Source organism: Carassius gibelio, chromosome A1 (genome assembly GCF_023724105.1).
Source record: "Carassius gibelio isolate Cgi1373 ecotype wild population from Czech Republic chromosome A1, carGib1.2-hapl.c, whole genome shotgun sequence".
Classification (NCBI taxonomy): Eukaryota; Metazoa; Chordata; class Actinopteri; order Cypriniformes; family Cyprinidae; genus Carassius; species Carassius gibelio.
Genome location: NC_068371.1, coordinates 13,640,601 through 13,656,404, shown reverse-complemented (window position 1 = coordinate 13,656,404; position 15,804 = coordinate 13,640,601). Strand labels below are relative to the sequence as shown.

Genomic DNA, 15,804 nt, shown 5'->3' with positions numbered 1-15,804 from the left:
GGTTGGGGCGCACTGTGCGAAGGGAAACCCGCTTTCGGCCAATGGTCGAAAGAGGAGAGCAGGCTTCACATCAACTGCCTCGAGATGATTGCAGTTCAACGAGCCTGCCAGAGCTTCCTGTCAGACCTAAAGAGTCACCACGTGCTGGTCAGATCGGACAGCATGACGGTGGTCTCTTATATAAATCACCAAGGTGGGCTGTCATCGACGCGTCTCTTCAGACTGACGTCGCGACTGCTGGAATGGACCCAAAGCAATTTGGGGTCCCTGAGAGCAGTGCATCTTCCGGGCAAGCTGAACAAGGGCGCGGATATGCTGTCAAGAAGCGGAGTCTCCTCAGAAGAGTGGAGACTCCACCCGCAGACGGTTCAGAAGATATGGGAGGTCTTTGGCAGAGCGGAAATAGACCTCTTTGCCTCAAAAGACAACTCTCATTGCCCAATATATTTTTCCAAGATCAAGGACGCGTTGTCCCAGGACTGGCCCAACCGTCTTCTTTATGCTTTTCCTCCGGTCCCTCTGATTCCCCAAGTAATCAGGCGGGTCAGGGACCAAAGATGCAGGGTTCTGCTTGTAGCCCCATTCTGGGAAAATCAGCACTGGATAGCCGACCTGTCGCAGATGCTGACTGCAGCCCCATGGCCCGTTCCCCTGAGACGGGACCTCCTTTCTCAGGCGGACGGGACGATTTGGCATCCATACCCAGAGAAGTGGTCTCTGCACCTTTGGTCGCTCGACGGGAGTCCGCGGGACTCCCTGAGCGTGTGCTAGACACAATTTCACAGGCTAGAGCTCCGTCTACACGACGCCTCTATGCCTCCAAATGGTCTGTGTTCTCCACATGGTGTTCAGACCATGGTGAAAGCCCGACCTCTTGTGACGTATCAGTGATACTGTCATTTTTGCAAGAGCTCTTGGAGAAGGGACGATCCCCCTCCACGCTCAAGGTCTATGTAGCAACTATAGCGGCGTCACACGCCCTTATAGCAGGCCAGTCGGTGGGCAGAAACGACTTAGTCGTCCGATTTATGAGAGGTGCCAGACGGCTTCATCCGCCTTGCCCTCCCACCGTCCCTTCTTGGGACCTGCCCACGGTGCTGAGAGCCCTGAAAGGGGCCCCCTTTGAACCGCTACAGTCCATAGGCCTTAAAGCCCTGTCGCTAAAGACCGCTCTGCTGTTGGCACTAGCGTCTGTTAAGCGTGTGGGTGATTTGCAAGCACTTTCGATAAGCCCTAATTGCCTAGAATTCGGGCCTAACGACTCGAGGGTCGTCCTGAAACCGAGGCATGGCTATGTGCCAAAGGTGCTCTCCACACCTTTTAGAGCGCAAGTGGTCACCCTCTCTGCGTTACAAAACACAGAGGAGGATCCAGGGCTGAATCTACTTTGCCCAGTAAGGGCTCTAAAAGTCTACATAGAGCGTTCTGCGCCAATAAGACGATCAGAACAGCTCTTCATATGCTTTGGAAACCGCACCAGAGGGTTACCGGTCTCTAAGCAAAGACTTTCAAGGTGGATTGTTGATGCAATCCAGCTAGCCTACTCTTCTTTGGGCCTGCAGAGCCCAATTGGAGTAAGAGCCCATTCAACGAGAGCAGTGTCCTCGTCTTGGGCATGGTCTAATGGTGTGACTATTGCAGAAATTTGTGAGGCGGCTGGCTGGAGCTCGCCGTCCACATTTGCTAGATTTTACAATCTAGACGTCCCGGCGCTTCATGCTAGGGTACTTTCTGTGTGAAGGTCACCTTCTTGTTCCTCATTTGCATGCTCTTGGCCATTCTTGCCCAAGGCTCAACTCTACTCGTATGCACTCGGTCCCTTGGCTACTGAGGCGATACAAACACGGGATGATCAGGCTAGGCCAGACGTAACCTCATTGAGCTTATTCTGCCCCTAGTTGCTATTATCATATCTTGGTTTAACAAATCAAGTTTGATTGCGTTGGTCGTCCTCCCTTCTTAGCATGGCGTGATTGAACTGGGTTCCCATATGCGTCTTCGACGCAGTACGAGTGAAGCATTGAAAGGGAACGTACTCGGTTACTAACGTAACCTCGGTTCCCTGAAATACGGGAACGAGTACTGCGTTCCTTGCCATGCTAAAAAGGCTGCACAACTCAGTCGTCGCTTCAGTCGAAGTAACCTGAATTCCTGTGGCGAAGCGGCCAATATATAGCCAGATGCCCCACCCATATTGGCGGGCTTTGGCGGGCTTCTCTGCCATAGGTTCGTGCAGCACCGCTGCCAAGCCATTGGTTTGTTTTAATAGCACTGCACGATCCAATGGCTGTGCAGTTTCACTGCGTGATTGAATAAGGCTTCAGTTCAGGAGAAAAAAGGGGTTTTTCCCATATGCGTCTTCGACGCAGTACTCGTTCCCGTATTTCAGGGAACCGAGGTTACGTTAGTAACCGAGTACGTTTTTGTTTGTAGGACGGTATAAGTTGAACCAGACAGTGATCAGAACATCCCAAAGCTGCTCGTGGAACAGAGTGATATGCATCCTTTATTGTGGTGTATTACTGTCTCTCGTGGGACATGTAACATGCTGTCTGTATTTTGGCAGTTCACGGGAGAGATTGGCTTTGTTTAAAGTCCCCAAGAATGATTAAAGCAGAGTCCGGATGTTGTTGTTCTGTGTCTGTGATCTGATCAGCGAGTTTCTGTAAAGCTGAGCTCACATACGCTTGAGGAGGGATGTAAACACTAACCAGAATGAACGAGTGAAACTCCCGCAGCTAATAGAACGGCTTGCAGTTGACAAACTGCATTTCTAGATCAGGACAGCACATCTTCTTTAAGACAGTTACATCTGTACACCACCGTTCATTGATGTAAAAGCATGTCCCTCCACCGCGCGATTTCCCCGTCGATTCTGATTCGCGATCTGCTCTGAACAGCTGAAAGCCCGGCAGATGGAGCGCGCTGTCCAGTATGGCGTCATTCAGCCAGGTTTCCGTGAAACACAGAGCAGCAGAGTGAGAGAAATCCTTATTTGTCCGAGAGAGCAGAAGGAGTTCGTCTGTTTTGTTGGGTAGAGAGCGGAGATTTGCGAGATGGATGCTAGGCAACGGCGGTCGAAATCCGCGCTTCCTGAGTCTGACGAGCGCTCCCGCTCGCTTACCCCATCTGCGCGTCCTGAAGCACTTAATCAGCAATGCCGCTGCTCCGATACCAACGTTCAGTAAAACGTCTGAATAATTTAAATCCGGTAAAAGATCTTGTGGTGTGTTCTGCTGAATGTTCAGCAGTTCATCCCTTTTGAAACTGATCGTGTTTGTTAAACAAAAAACAGGAAAAACGAACAAAAACTGCACAAACACTGGAGAGCCAAGCACTGAAGTAGCCATGCGCGGTGCCATCGAGTACACAATGGGGGCAGTCTTAATTACTACAATTAATGTTTTATATAATCATTTATTTTATGTAGATCAGTGTGGTTAGGATTTACTAAGATGTGCTTGGAACAAAAATCTGATCAGACTTAAATTATTTATGATCATATATCAATACTTGTTAGTGATTTTATTTATTTATTTATTCATATTTTTTGGGGGGGGACAAAGTATTATATACTTTGTAAATATATAAAAACATTAAACCTTCATTTTGGCGTATGGCTAACATATAAAAAAAATTTGCCCTGTTATAATATATATATATATATATATATATATATATATAATTACAATTTTGTTAAGAAACATAAGGTCTACAGGTTCTCCAGTCTGATCAAAGGAGTCTAGAAAAATTGCTACTACTTTACTTCTGATTTATTTATCATATCAGAAACGGAAGGTTATACTTGGCTAACAGACACGAACTCCAGAGGACTTGGGAGGTTTGACTGGTGACTGTACAACATTTGTTAACTTGCTCATTGCCCTGTTCGCTTGTTTTTCGAGCTTTAATTAATCATTTTGTGATGCACACATTGCGCCATCTACAGAAATCAGTGGCACTGATGACAAAAGAGTGCAAATGAGCGAGTGCTTGTGGTCTGATAACAGCAGGTAAACACGCGTTGACATGACTGAAATGCAAAGATGCATTGTCTGTGCTCACATCCAAATGCAGCAATGCAGCTACATTGATTCTTCCTGTGCCTGTCTGGCAACCATACCCATGGGTGTCTTCTCTACACCCAATTTATTTCCTTCACTGTGTACATGACTTGAGTCATAAAAGAGCCACTGCTGCTAATCTCAGGGAACAGATGTTTAAAGGAGGCTGAAGCTCAGAGTTTAATCAAGAACAGGGATGACATCCTTCATAAAATGAGGCGCTTCTCTATCAATATAGTCAATGTTTTTAAACAGTAAGATATGTTAGCAATATGCTGTCGTGTTGTTTCTCTATGCTCAATTTTAATGATTGCTTACAACAACTGCTAAAGCAACTGTTACCTTTCAGTTGGTCACTCTTGAACGTCATGACTGTGACCAACAAATTTGGAATCTTTCCAGAGAGGCCAATCCACTTTGAGTGTAAACAAGCCAAAACACACTGGCATGTGATTATTGCATCCAGCTGCTGCTAATCACACCGTGAGTATAAGTAGGCAGCCGGTGCAGTGCATAATCAGCTTTTCGCTTTGGAGCTGAGTGGTGTTATCTTTCTGATCCTGCCAAGCTTCATGAGTCGAATGAGTCAGTGCTCTCAAAGGAGCTTCTCTGTGCGGGAGTCACAGCATGACAGCAGGTTGGTCAACCTTCGTTGAGTGGGTGCAAACTACAGGCTACGCTACCCCCTGTAGTGTTGTGGTGGCCATCTCCCCTGTGTGCTTCAACATAAGTAAAACTGGTCATGATCGTTGCATTATGTGCCTGGGCATAAAAAATGCAGAAGTAGCATTCGTGGATGAGTCATGTTCCTAGTGCAGGAATATGACCATTTAGGAGTTGCAGACCAGGCTCCACTACCTCAAAAGGGGTGGAATTACATTGCCTCTGCCATGATCTAGTTCTCTTCCTGGCAGAAATCAGGGGAGGACTACTTCTAGCCGTAGCTCAGGCAGTTTAAGGATCACAGTGGTGGCAACCCCACTGAGGTACCAACCTTCCAGGTATCACCACTCCTCTTGCTCCCTAAGAAACATGCTAGGCCCTTCACAAAGAGTGTATCAGTCATATCCTTTGGGGCTCCTCTCGATGATTGGATGTCGAGCGCTGCATCGGAGAGCAAGCATGAGCTCTTCGGAGAGGAATATTTGGCTATGCTGTCGCCCTGTGGTTCTTGGAGCCCCACTCCGGGGGCCATTTTTCCCAGAAGTGCATGAGGAGCTCACTAGATCATGGATGCTACCTTTTATTGCCTGAAACCTGAACTTACCTCATTCCCTCCTTCATAACGCTGAACCACTACTGACTTTGTGCTCTGAGTGATGAAGTTCACAACAAGTTATCTGGGTTATGCCACATCCACACTCGTGGCCCAGGAGCACCATCTCTGGCTTTGTCTGGCCGACATGAGGGATGCAGACGAAATTTTGTTGCTTTATGCCCCTGTGTCCCAGAACAGTCTCTTCTGTGACACAGTCAAGAGCTTTGTCCAGCAGTTCTTGGCTGCACAGAAGCAGACTGAGGTGATTCGACACATCCTGCCATGACGGGCAGCTGTTGCCTCCGGCTATAGTGCCCCAGCCTGCCTGATATCTCTGGGTCTCAAAAGGGCACAGACAGTTGTGAAGGGTCCAAAGCTGGATCACGCTCATCTTTCTCTGTTGCCAGGGGGCAACAGCAGGCAGTTTGAGAGCCCTTCGTGGAGTTTGCATCCTCAACTATCTCAACAACTGGTTCATACTAATACTGTCTTGCAATCAGTTGAGTTGAAGTTTCTTTCAATGAAGACTCTGTTCCTTGTTTCACTGGCCTCCATCAAGAAGGTAGGGGACCCACATGCATTTTCGGTCAATGATGCGTGCCTAGAGTTTGGGACTGCTGACTCCCAGGTAATCCTGAGGCCCCAGCCTAGCTATGTGCCCAAGTTTCCCACTTTCCCACCTTCAGGGATCAGGTGGTGAGCCTGCAAGCGCTGCCCCCGGAGTGAGCAGACCCAGCGCTAGTCATGTGCCAGGACTTCATTCACTGAATCCTTGAGAACCTTAAAGGGCTGGGTTCCATATGTAGAGACCTAAGTCGATCCCATATGTGAAAAGTCCACGGTATAGCTTCAGAACCTATGTTTCCCCAGCACACTTCTGCCTATTCCAAATCACCTCTTACCTTCCATATTCAGCTAACTAGATGTTCATATGTGTTACTGTTTTCGAAACATTCTTTTGGAAGGATGGGGCTTACAACGTACCTTTTCCAAGTGGAATGGGTAAGTTATTTTTTCAGTGTTATCCAATCTCACTGAGTGGGTAGTGCTACAACAACGACTGGCCTTCTTGTTGCGAGCCCTGGCCTACACAAAAAAGGTGTCCGGGCAGCTTGCACAGGACACTGGAAGGGGGAGCATCCATGGCACTCTTAGAGTCGAGAGTGACCGAAAGGGAATGTCTCTGACTCTGTTTCAAGGTGTTGATGTTTGACCACAAGACCACCACTGGCGCTGCATCAATATACCTTAACTCACAAGTTCAAACTTATGCACCCTCCAGAAGCTTGTGTTCTGCAAGTAAACGGAACCTCGTGATGCCATCCCAAAGAGGCACAAAATCTCTCTCGTACATTTTCCTGGACTGTTCCCAGCTGGTGGAAATCATCTCAGTTCAAGCTGCAAAGCTATTTCCAAACGTCTAAAGACTAATTTGTCACCAGCACCTGAACAATTAATACTAGCACTTTCCCATTCTATTCTATTCTATTCTATTCTATTCTATTCTATTCTATTCTATTCTATTCTAATTAGACTAGACTAATTGAGATTTGTCAAAGCACGGTTGCTCTCTTGTTGGTCTGATTGCTTCTCTTGAAGTCTCTTTGGATAAAAGCATAATGCTAAATTATTAAATGTTAATGTAATAATGCATTTCAAGTGGAGGTATTTAGAATACTAAAGTTAACAAAAATGTCCTTAAAATCAATATTGTTTGAAATTATAAAATGATATATGCTCCTTTTATATGCAATTTTATATAAAACGATTGATTGATTGATTGATTGATTGGACACAATAGTAAACATTTTTAAATAGAACATATTTTAAAAGATTATTTTTTTTATTTTTTATTTAGACAAACTAATATATTTTATATATTTTAAACTTTATTTTAGTTTTTAGTTTTTATTTTAGACAAAATTGTATATAAAAAAAGCAATTATTTAAAATGATTGAATTCATTTATTTATTTATTTAGCGAAAAGTGTATTTTATTTGCATTGCTTTAAATACATTTAGTATTATAGAATTTATTTTCTCACAATTATTATGCATTTCAAGAGGTCACCACAAATATTTAGAATGCAAAAGTAAATAAAACATTTCAATATTTGATTTTTGAGGAACTTTTTAAGTATAAAAAGATGCCTGTGTAGAGCAGCTCTTTTGATCAGGTGATTTGGATCGGAGACCAGGAAGGTTCTTCTTCTCTGTGAATAGGGAAGTTGTTAAGGGAGTACTTTTGCAACTAAAAGCTGTTCTCTGTACATGACCCAAGTATCATAAGTATGATTAAGGAAATGAATTTACATAGGTTTTATAGCTCATTGAAGTTTTAATGGGAGCACTTAGCTCTGAGACTTATAGACGTCCTCTTGGGAACATATTGAATGAGAACACGAGAACAAGCCATTTAAAGTAACAGCCCTCTTCATGCTGTATAAGACACTTAATAGAGTCAGGAAGTTGAGCTGGAGTTGTGTTAAAGTACATGTAGATAACATAAGCTTTCATACTTTTTAAGCACTGATAGATTTATGTCTTACATCGTACACGTCACAGACATCAGTAGTTGTGTTTCTATCCAGATATTTTTATTTTTAAATAAAAGACCTCAATATGCAATATAATTAAATAAATTATTATTTATTTAAAAAGTCATATATATATTTGTATATGGAGACAGTTTAGTAATTTATTACTAAACTGCTTTCTCAGTCAGTGTCGGCTGCAAACACCGGCGATGACTCTCCAGCTCCACAGTAGCCTAATGGATGTGCCTTTTGATAGAGAAATGCACCTTTTCATACGGTTTATCAGTAGACATTTCAAGCTTTCTAAAGATTTATTTTCGGTTTGTCGGTTTGTTGTCATGACACGCTCCATTCACAGAGACTGGATGAGTTGGCAGAAAGCACATCCAAAAAATAAAAATGAAATAAATTATTGTGCGGGCGCCCCCCATGTCATACATTAAGCACGATAATACTTTCACACTCATAAACACTTTAAATGTGCCTATATAGTGATATATATATATATATATATATATATATATATATATATATATATATATATATATATACAAAACTTTTTGTTAATATTTACAGTTTCGAGAAGTTGAAGACATGCTCAACTGTGGGTTTTTTTAGATGATAAAATGTTCTGGATGTTTTGGAGGTGTTCGCTCAGTGCAGGCCCACTTGTGTGTAAGCGTCTAACTGGACTATTCTTCATCTAGCTTGAAGGCTTGCCTGACTAATTACTTTACTTCCAGATGTGTCCGGCTTATGTGTACAGACACAGCAGAATGTCAAACGGATGACGTAGGTTTCAAGATAAACCCATGGGTGCAGGTGCTTTGTAGGATGTCATGTAAGTCAGTTGCTTTTGTCGGCTACTAATCAGTGGCTTGATATTATCATGAACTGAAAGCTGTCTTCTTACATTATGAATCATCACCTGTGATTTAGTATGTTTTCCAAATACTGATTGCTCCTATTTTGCACCCCAACATCTAAAAAGATTGCAAGGCATCCAAAGAAAAATGGACATTGCATTTGCGTTAACCTACGAATATGGCCATAAAGTTCCAGCAGAAATAAAAATAATTTAATGTAACCCACCGTTGTTTCTTATCCAAATAGAAATGCCTTTCCTGTATATAATAAGAGCCATTTCCATAATACTCCCCGTCTTCAGTGTATGTAGGAGGCTTTTAACAGCAGCCAGAGGAGAAATGGATGAATAAATGAATCAATAAATGAAGAGGTTTGGATAACTCTAGCAGAAACATGAAACGATGAGCGACATCTGCAGGGTCATTCTGTTGCTACCGTCGGCTTCATGTGAATCAGGTGTATAAACGCCTGCAGGGGGACTTGTAAGTGTAAAATGGCAATATGCATTCAGCTTTTTAATTATATGGCAGAAGGATTTTATGTTGGACTTGGCAAGAAGCGCTCTGACCAAAACAACTGGATCCATATTCTCTCATATTCTCTTATTGGCTGTCAATGGTGCATTTTTGTCAGTTAATGTCAAGCGTCCAAAATAAATGAAAATGTTTTGCAACCTCGGTCAGCCAGAGCTCTAGGATTTTGTGCCCTGAATACATTCATAACGTCAGAAATGGAAAAACTCTGACTTTAAAACACTCGGACCACCACTACTGATATTACAGTATAAAGATGATAACATTTTAGCGGAGAATTTTCTTTCAGTCAAACACATTCTCATTAGAGTATTTTCCATACAAACTTGCAGAAATTTCCAAAGCATTGTGGATGACAAAAAAATAAATATGGTAAAAACCGCAATAGTTTGAAATGAATATATTGCAAAATGGAATTTACTTCAGAAATCATTCTAATATGCTGATTTGGTGCTCAAGAATAATTTTTTTGATTATTATCAAATGTTTAAAACAAACGTGCTGCTAAATAAATAAAAAAATAATATTTTATGACAGCATTTACTATAAATATAAATATTTAACAACATTATAATAATATATGTTTGCTGTTACTTTTGAACAATTGAATTTGTCCTTGTTTAATCAAAGTATTATTATGTTTATATATATATATATAGTAGAGTATACTGGTGACTTTTACTTTGTGCTGTATGTTTTGTTAAAAAAACACACACACACACACACAAAAAAAGAAAAAAAAAAATTATATAAATGTTATTTCTATTGCAACTTAGAACGTTTCCATCGATTCCCTGACTTTTTAAGATGCTTGTCTATATTTTTTTCAGATTGTTATTAGCCATCAAAGTTTTGAAAAGTGACATCCTACAATTTTCTTTATTGTGGCTGTGTAACCTCCGTTTCTCAATCGGTCATTTTATTGCTCTATTGACGTTTGTCCCTCTCTTAATGGTGGACATTTTATGGTCACTAGGCTGTGGCATCCCATGCTAAATCTGTGTAAAATACACAGGATGTGGCTGGAAAGAAAGAAGCAGTTGTAACAAAAGCAAACCCATAGTCTGTTAGTTGAGTGCTGGCTCATATAGCATCCAACCGCCTATGCCAGTAAAGGGTTTGAATAGCTTTAAAACACAAAGACATTCCAAAAGATGGTTTAAGTTACATTTTAATGGAGCTGTGCATTCAGATAACCACTCTATATTTTATTCCCCCAAAGCCACAATTACTGTGTGGCTGAGTAGTGTGAATAAAACACCAGTGCAGTCAGCAGGCGTGTACTGTGTGCACCTTTTTTTTTTTTTTTTTTTTTTTTTTTTAACGACATGGCATGCCACTGCTTCATGCTGTCTTGCAGATTCAGCAGATGCTTTTATGAGCAGAATAACCACAATGGGCATAAATGTGGGCATTTCCTAACCAACTCTGAAAAGACGTTTTCAAGAGAGGTCTTATGAAATGGGCTTTTCTAAACGAACATCCTTCCAGAATCATATAATTATGGATATTTTATTGTGTGTTCTGCCATATTTCAACAAACTACCCCACCTTGTGTGTTTCTTCAGGTTATTGATATGTCATACATGAAGACATTTTTTTTTTTTGAAGTGGATAAATCAAATGGATTACAGATAGTATGCTTTTTTTGTCATTTTGATTAACTTTAAGTTTCCCCATTCTAAAAAAAAAAAAAAAAAAAAAAAAAAAATCATACTTGTTCGAAGCTTCGAATGGGTAAATGAGGACAGATTTTTGGCTTAAATGTCCTTTTTACACAATACCTGCACTTATTCTAGATTGATTTCAGGACCAAGTATTTGTCACCTCATCCATTCAAACGCACCCTTTATTAATGCAGGCTGTATTGTTATTCAGAAGCGCCCTGGTAAATTAATTTAACGTAATTGAACCGCGCTACCCCTGATGGCGCATGGAACGAATGCCAGCCACTGGCAGTGCATCTCAATAGCTTCCTCTTCATGGCCTCTTCGTATGCTGAACTTGGTATCCCCCCTGTCATGCCAACGGAAAATCCATTCCTGACCCTGCAAAGGGGGCCAGCAAAATTCCTCCCTCTTTGTTGATCAAGTGACATCCTGCTCCTCTGAAGTGCAAAGGAACCTCTAAAAGCCATGTCTCCTTAATCTCCTTTTGACTTTCTCTTGTTTAGTCGTTTGTCAGCTCGAACGTACCTCCCTCTCACTCTATGGGTCATTTTAAAAAGCATAATGGGAGGTCAATAAGGCAAAGCTCTCTGCTCAATTACAGAGCATTTAATGCATCTGCTAAAGAGCAAAATGCTGAAGCAATGTGAGTTTTGTGCCTGATTATATCAATCTAACCTTTGTTAACCAGTTTACTGACAACTGATATGCTGAAAGGGACCATTGAATCATCATTCACATTTTTTGGACATGGTCCTATGTTTTTGGATGAATATATCATATAAATATGTAATCATTTGGCATTTATCTCAGTTTTATTTATTTATTTATTTATTTTTTTTTTTAATTTAAAATGTTATAGAAATACCATGTATAAGAATATGTCAATCAGAGTTAGAATATAATATCTGGTAATAATTCCGTATCAGTATTTATCATAGTTAAGAATGTTCCTGTATAGTTAATTAAAATCACCATAGAATTATCATGTTTTGGGACATGGTAAAATGAAATAATAACAATTAATAATAATAATAATAATAAAGTTTTTCTTTTTTTTTTTTTTTTAATATATAGTGTAAAAGAGGTTCATTATGACTCCAGCTCAAGTACATTAGTATATAAAGTTTCTCAAACACATTCTCATCAGATTATTTTCCATACAAATTTCCAAAGCATTGTGGATGAGTAAAATGTGGTAAAATGAAATAATAATAAATAATGTTTTTTTTTGTTTGTTTGTTTGTTGTGGACATAGTAACACTATTGTACATTAACACTTTTGTACATGAATATTGTAATCATTCAGTACCACAGTACTTATCACAGTCGATGTTGTGTGTGGGAGTGTGTTTTAATCATTCAGAATTTACGACTATCAATATTTTGTCGGTGGAAACTAGTAATTTCATGGTAAAAAAAAAAAAAAAAAACATTGCCTGGTAATTCATAAATCATCCAGTAATGATCATAAATGTCCAATATGATCAGAAACAATTTTCATTAAGTACTGGAAAAGATGCAATAAAAACACACTTACATTAAAAATTTCACAGTCGCAGTTGAGCTGCATTCTGAGCAGCTAAGTTGGCAATAAAAGACAAACAGAGAGGAGTGGTGATTTAGATGGCACCTTCAGGTATGGTAACGTGCCTCTGGTGGAGTGTTTGGCCACACTGGATTAGCAAAAACAGCCCATAAAACCCATAACACACTCACACACTTGACATGGAATGTCCTGCTGGCTGAAACATGTATTACTGGTTTCCAGCATCAGAGCACCATTTACAATAGCCTCTGGTGTTCAGGAGTGAAAGTATGAAGGTATTTTTGATTCAAATTAACTGAGCACCTGTGGCAGTGCGATTTGTAGTTGTAGAGAAAAGCCACACATGTGTATCAGTAAATTTGAAGTCACAGAGTGAAATGTTTTAAGAGTTGCAAACCTGTAGCCTTTTTTTCTCTCCCACAAACACAACACAACAGTTACACCTTCTCAAATTCTTCATTGCAGGTGCACAAATCCTATTCTACAAATCACACATTTAGAAACTCGTACGCTCACATTTTTGAAACAATTGCTGCAGTGAATGTGGTGCAAAACGCATTTACACACCCGCATCAAGAAATGTGCAGTCGTGGAGAAATGTTGAACATCCGCAAATCAGTACGTGAATTCATCAAATGAGAGTAGCGCACTTGTAGAATATTTTCTCAGAATGTCTTGTATATTTTTCTAACACAAACACAAAGTACATAACTACAGCTTCTTGAATCTGCTGCGATGAAGCTCAAACACTGTTTTTTCGCTTTCAAGCGACAAGTTTCGCGCTCTCCCTTTTGCACCGAGATATTTGGTTCAAAAGTGATTTGTGCATCTGTAGAGGTAGTGGGCGGGACTGTTTAGAGATTACAGAATTTCAGCCAATCAGAAGAGCTACTGAGCCAGTAGATATACGCCCCAAGCAGTTTTACGCCCCTGTTGTTCCTCATGCGTCCAGTAGGGGGAGGCTGCAGACCTATGACCTACTGTAAAATGTATTATTTATATATATTTATAAACTGTTTTTATATACAGAGATTGACTGATATATGATGTTGTGAATTTATATTAAGTTATATTTAGATATTAACCATATTCAGGCCATTAGACATACAGTACTGTGTAATCATATGGATCCTAAATGAAATATTTGCTTTACAATTCACAATTGCTCGTTATACAGCAACAGAACATGTTCTACATAGCATTTTATGAAGACCAACAAAATTTAACAATTTTCTAAAGTTCCAAGGGTCATTTAAAAGAAAGACAATATTGTTGTTCACAAAAAAAATTTATTAACACCATGACTTGGTTATTTCTTAACAGCATGACTCCTGTAGATGACTCTCCAATGGTTTGCCACTCTTCTTTAATTGTTTCTTTATCCTGCGGTCAAAGTGATCCCACTCACTGATAAAAATAAATAAAAAAGCAAAAGTTGCATAGTGGTAGAAAACAATGGTTATTTATAAATAATAGCAGGATGTCATGTTTCAACATTTTTTTTCCTTTATAGAATCCTTACAGTACCTTGCGTCAATGACAGGTCCTCGAAGGAATTTCTCCTCAGCCTCCAAGATGGACACATCTTTCACAACAGCAAGAGCACAGATGATGGACTACCAGAGAAAGATTTATCACAGCCCAAATAAGCCAAGCATCATTTTGCTTTTTTTTTTTTTTTTACAACAAAATCCAAAGTTCCTTTTCTATATTAAGCACAAAACTATTATTTTATAGAAATTATCTAACATTATGGATAAACTATTTGACATTAAAAACAATAATGAATATGACACCATGCAGAGCACAACTAACACACAAGACCATACCTCTGGAAAAGGGACATCCATAATGAATCTGATCTGGTCACTGTGGGTGTGTGTAGGTGTGCCATCCAAAATTGAAGTCATCTGAGTGTAGATAACATCAATTCGCTCCTGATCTTCAATGAACAATATTGATGGAACACTTGGAAAAAGTGTCAAGTCACTTTGATTGTTTTTTTTTTTTTTTTTTTTTTTTTTTTTGTCCATTGATGATAGACTGTGGTTAGTTAAGTTTGAGTCAGACAGAACATCTGACTCAATCAAGTACTTTTGCCTCTCGAAATAAACTGATCCATCTTTTGAATTGATATCGCTATTCTTTCTTATTTAATTGATCAATCTTTTATAAATAATAAATGTTGCATCATTACACAATACAATCAACAACAAGTACTTTAGCAGATTATTTAACATACCTCATCCGTATCGCTTCAAGAAGGTCTGCTGCTATCATACATATAGATATGGTCTGCTGTTCTTATAAATGACTGGGCTCATATACTAATATACTGCCTTCCCCTACTGGACGCATGAGGAACAACAGGGGCGTAAAACTGCTTGGGGCGTATATCTACTGGCTCAGTAGCTCTTCTGATTGGCTGAAATTCTGTAATCTCTAAACAGTCCCGCCCACTACCTCTACAGATGCACAAATCACTTTTGAACCAAATATCTCGGTGCAAAAGGGAGAGCGCGAAACTTGTCGCTTGAAAGCGAAAAAACAGTGTTTGAGCTTCATCGCAGCAGATTCAAGAAGCTGTAGTTATGTACTTTGTGTTTGTGTTAGAAAAATATACAAGACATTCTGAGAAAATATTCTACAAGTGTGCAACTCTCATTTGATGAATTCACGTACTGATTTGCGGATGTTCAACATTTCTCCACGACTGCACATTTCTTGATGCGGGTGTGTAAATGCGTTTTGCACCACATTCACTGCAGCAATTGTTTCAAAAATGTGAGCGTACGAGTTTCTAAATGTGTGATTTGTAGAATAGGATTTGTGCACCTGCAATGAAGAATTTGAGAAGGTGTAACTGTTGTGTTGTGTTTGTGGGAGAGAAAAAAAGGCTACAGGTTTGCAACTCTTAAAACATTTCACTCTGTGACTTCAAATTTACTGATACACATGTGTGGCTTTTCTCTACAACTACAAATCGCACTGCCACAGGTGCTCAGTTAATTTGAATCAAAAATACCTTCATATGAAAGTCTTTATTTCTAACAAGTACAATGGAATTAATACTCTTAATTATAGAATTATATTGCAGAATGATTTTTAATACAACATAACATGGATGAGAAGTAAATGTAAAGTGGAGATTACCTCTTGTAATGAAAATGAATGATGAAAAGTTGACCTGGAGATTTGGTTTGGTCTTCACACTGCGTATAGCATGACTCATTAAATATAACTATAAAAAATGAATTAATAATAGTTATAATATTATTGCACTTTATTCATACCGTTTTTCAAAATAAAATAATAGTAAATAAACTAAA

At 39.7% G+C, this 15,804-nt stretch overlaps 2 protein-coding genes across 4 annotated transcripts in view; one reads left to right on the top strand and one right to left on the bottom strand.

Annotated features, from left to right (window-relative positions):
* LOC127996712 (glypican-6-like) overlaps window positions 1-15,804 on the top strand; it is a 247,772-nt gene that overhangs the window by 209,706 nt on the left and 22,262 nt on the right. The gene's annotated exons all lie outside the window — the stretch shown is intronic.
* Window positions 13,603-15,515, bottom strand: LOC128004220 (PWWP domain-containing DNA repair factor 3A-like). 2 transcript variants are annotated; one of them, XR_008177065.1, is made up of 4 exons: window positions 14,718-15,515; window positions 14,305-14,417; window positions 14,003-14,091; window positions 13,603-13,882 (listed from the first exon to the last, which is right to left on the bottom strand). XR_008177065.1 is itself a non-coding variant. In XM_052592587.1 (4 exons), exons 1-4 carry the CDS (start codon window positions 14,753-14,755, stop codon window positions 13,792-13,794), a joined length of 357 nt encoding a protein of 118 aa, XP_052448547.1. In that variant the 5' UTR covers window positions 14,756-15,515; the 3' UTR covers window positions 13,603-13,791. The 2 variants fall into 2 exon arrangements, 1 of the variants encoding a protein (XP_052448547.1); XM_052592587.1 differs by having other exon boundaries at window positions 14,305-14,443.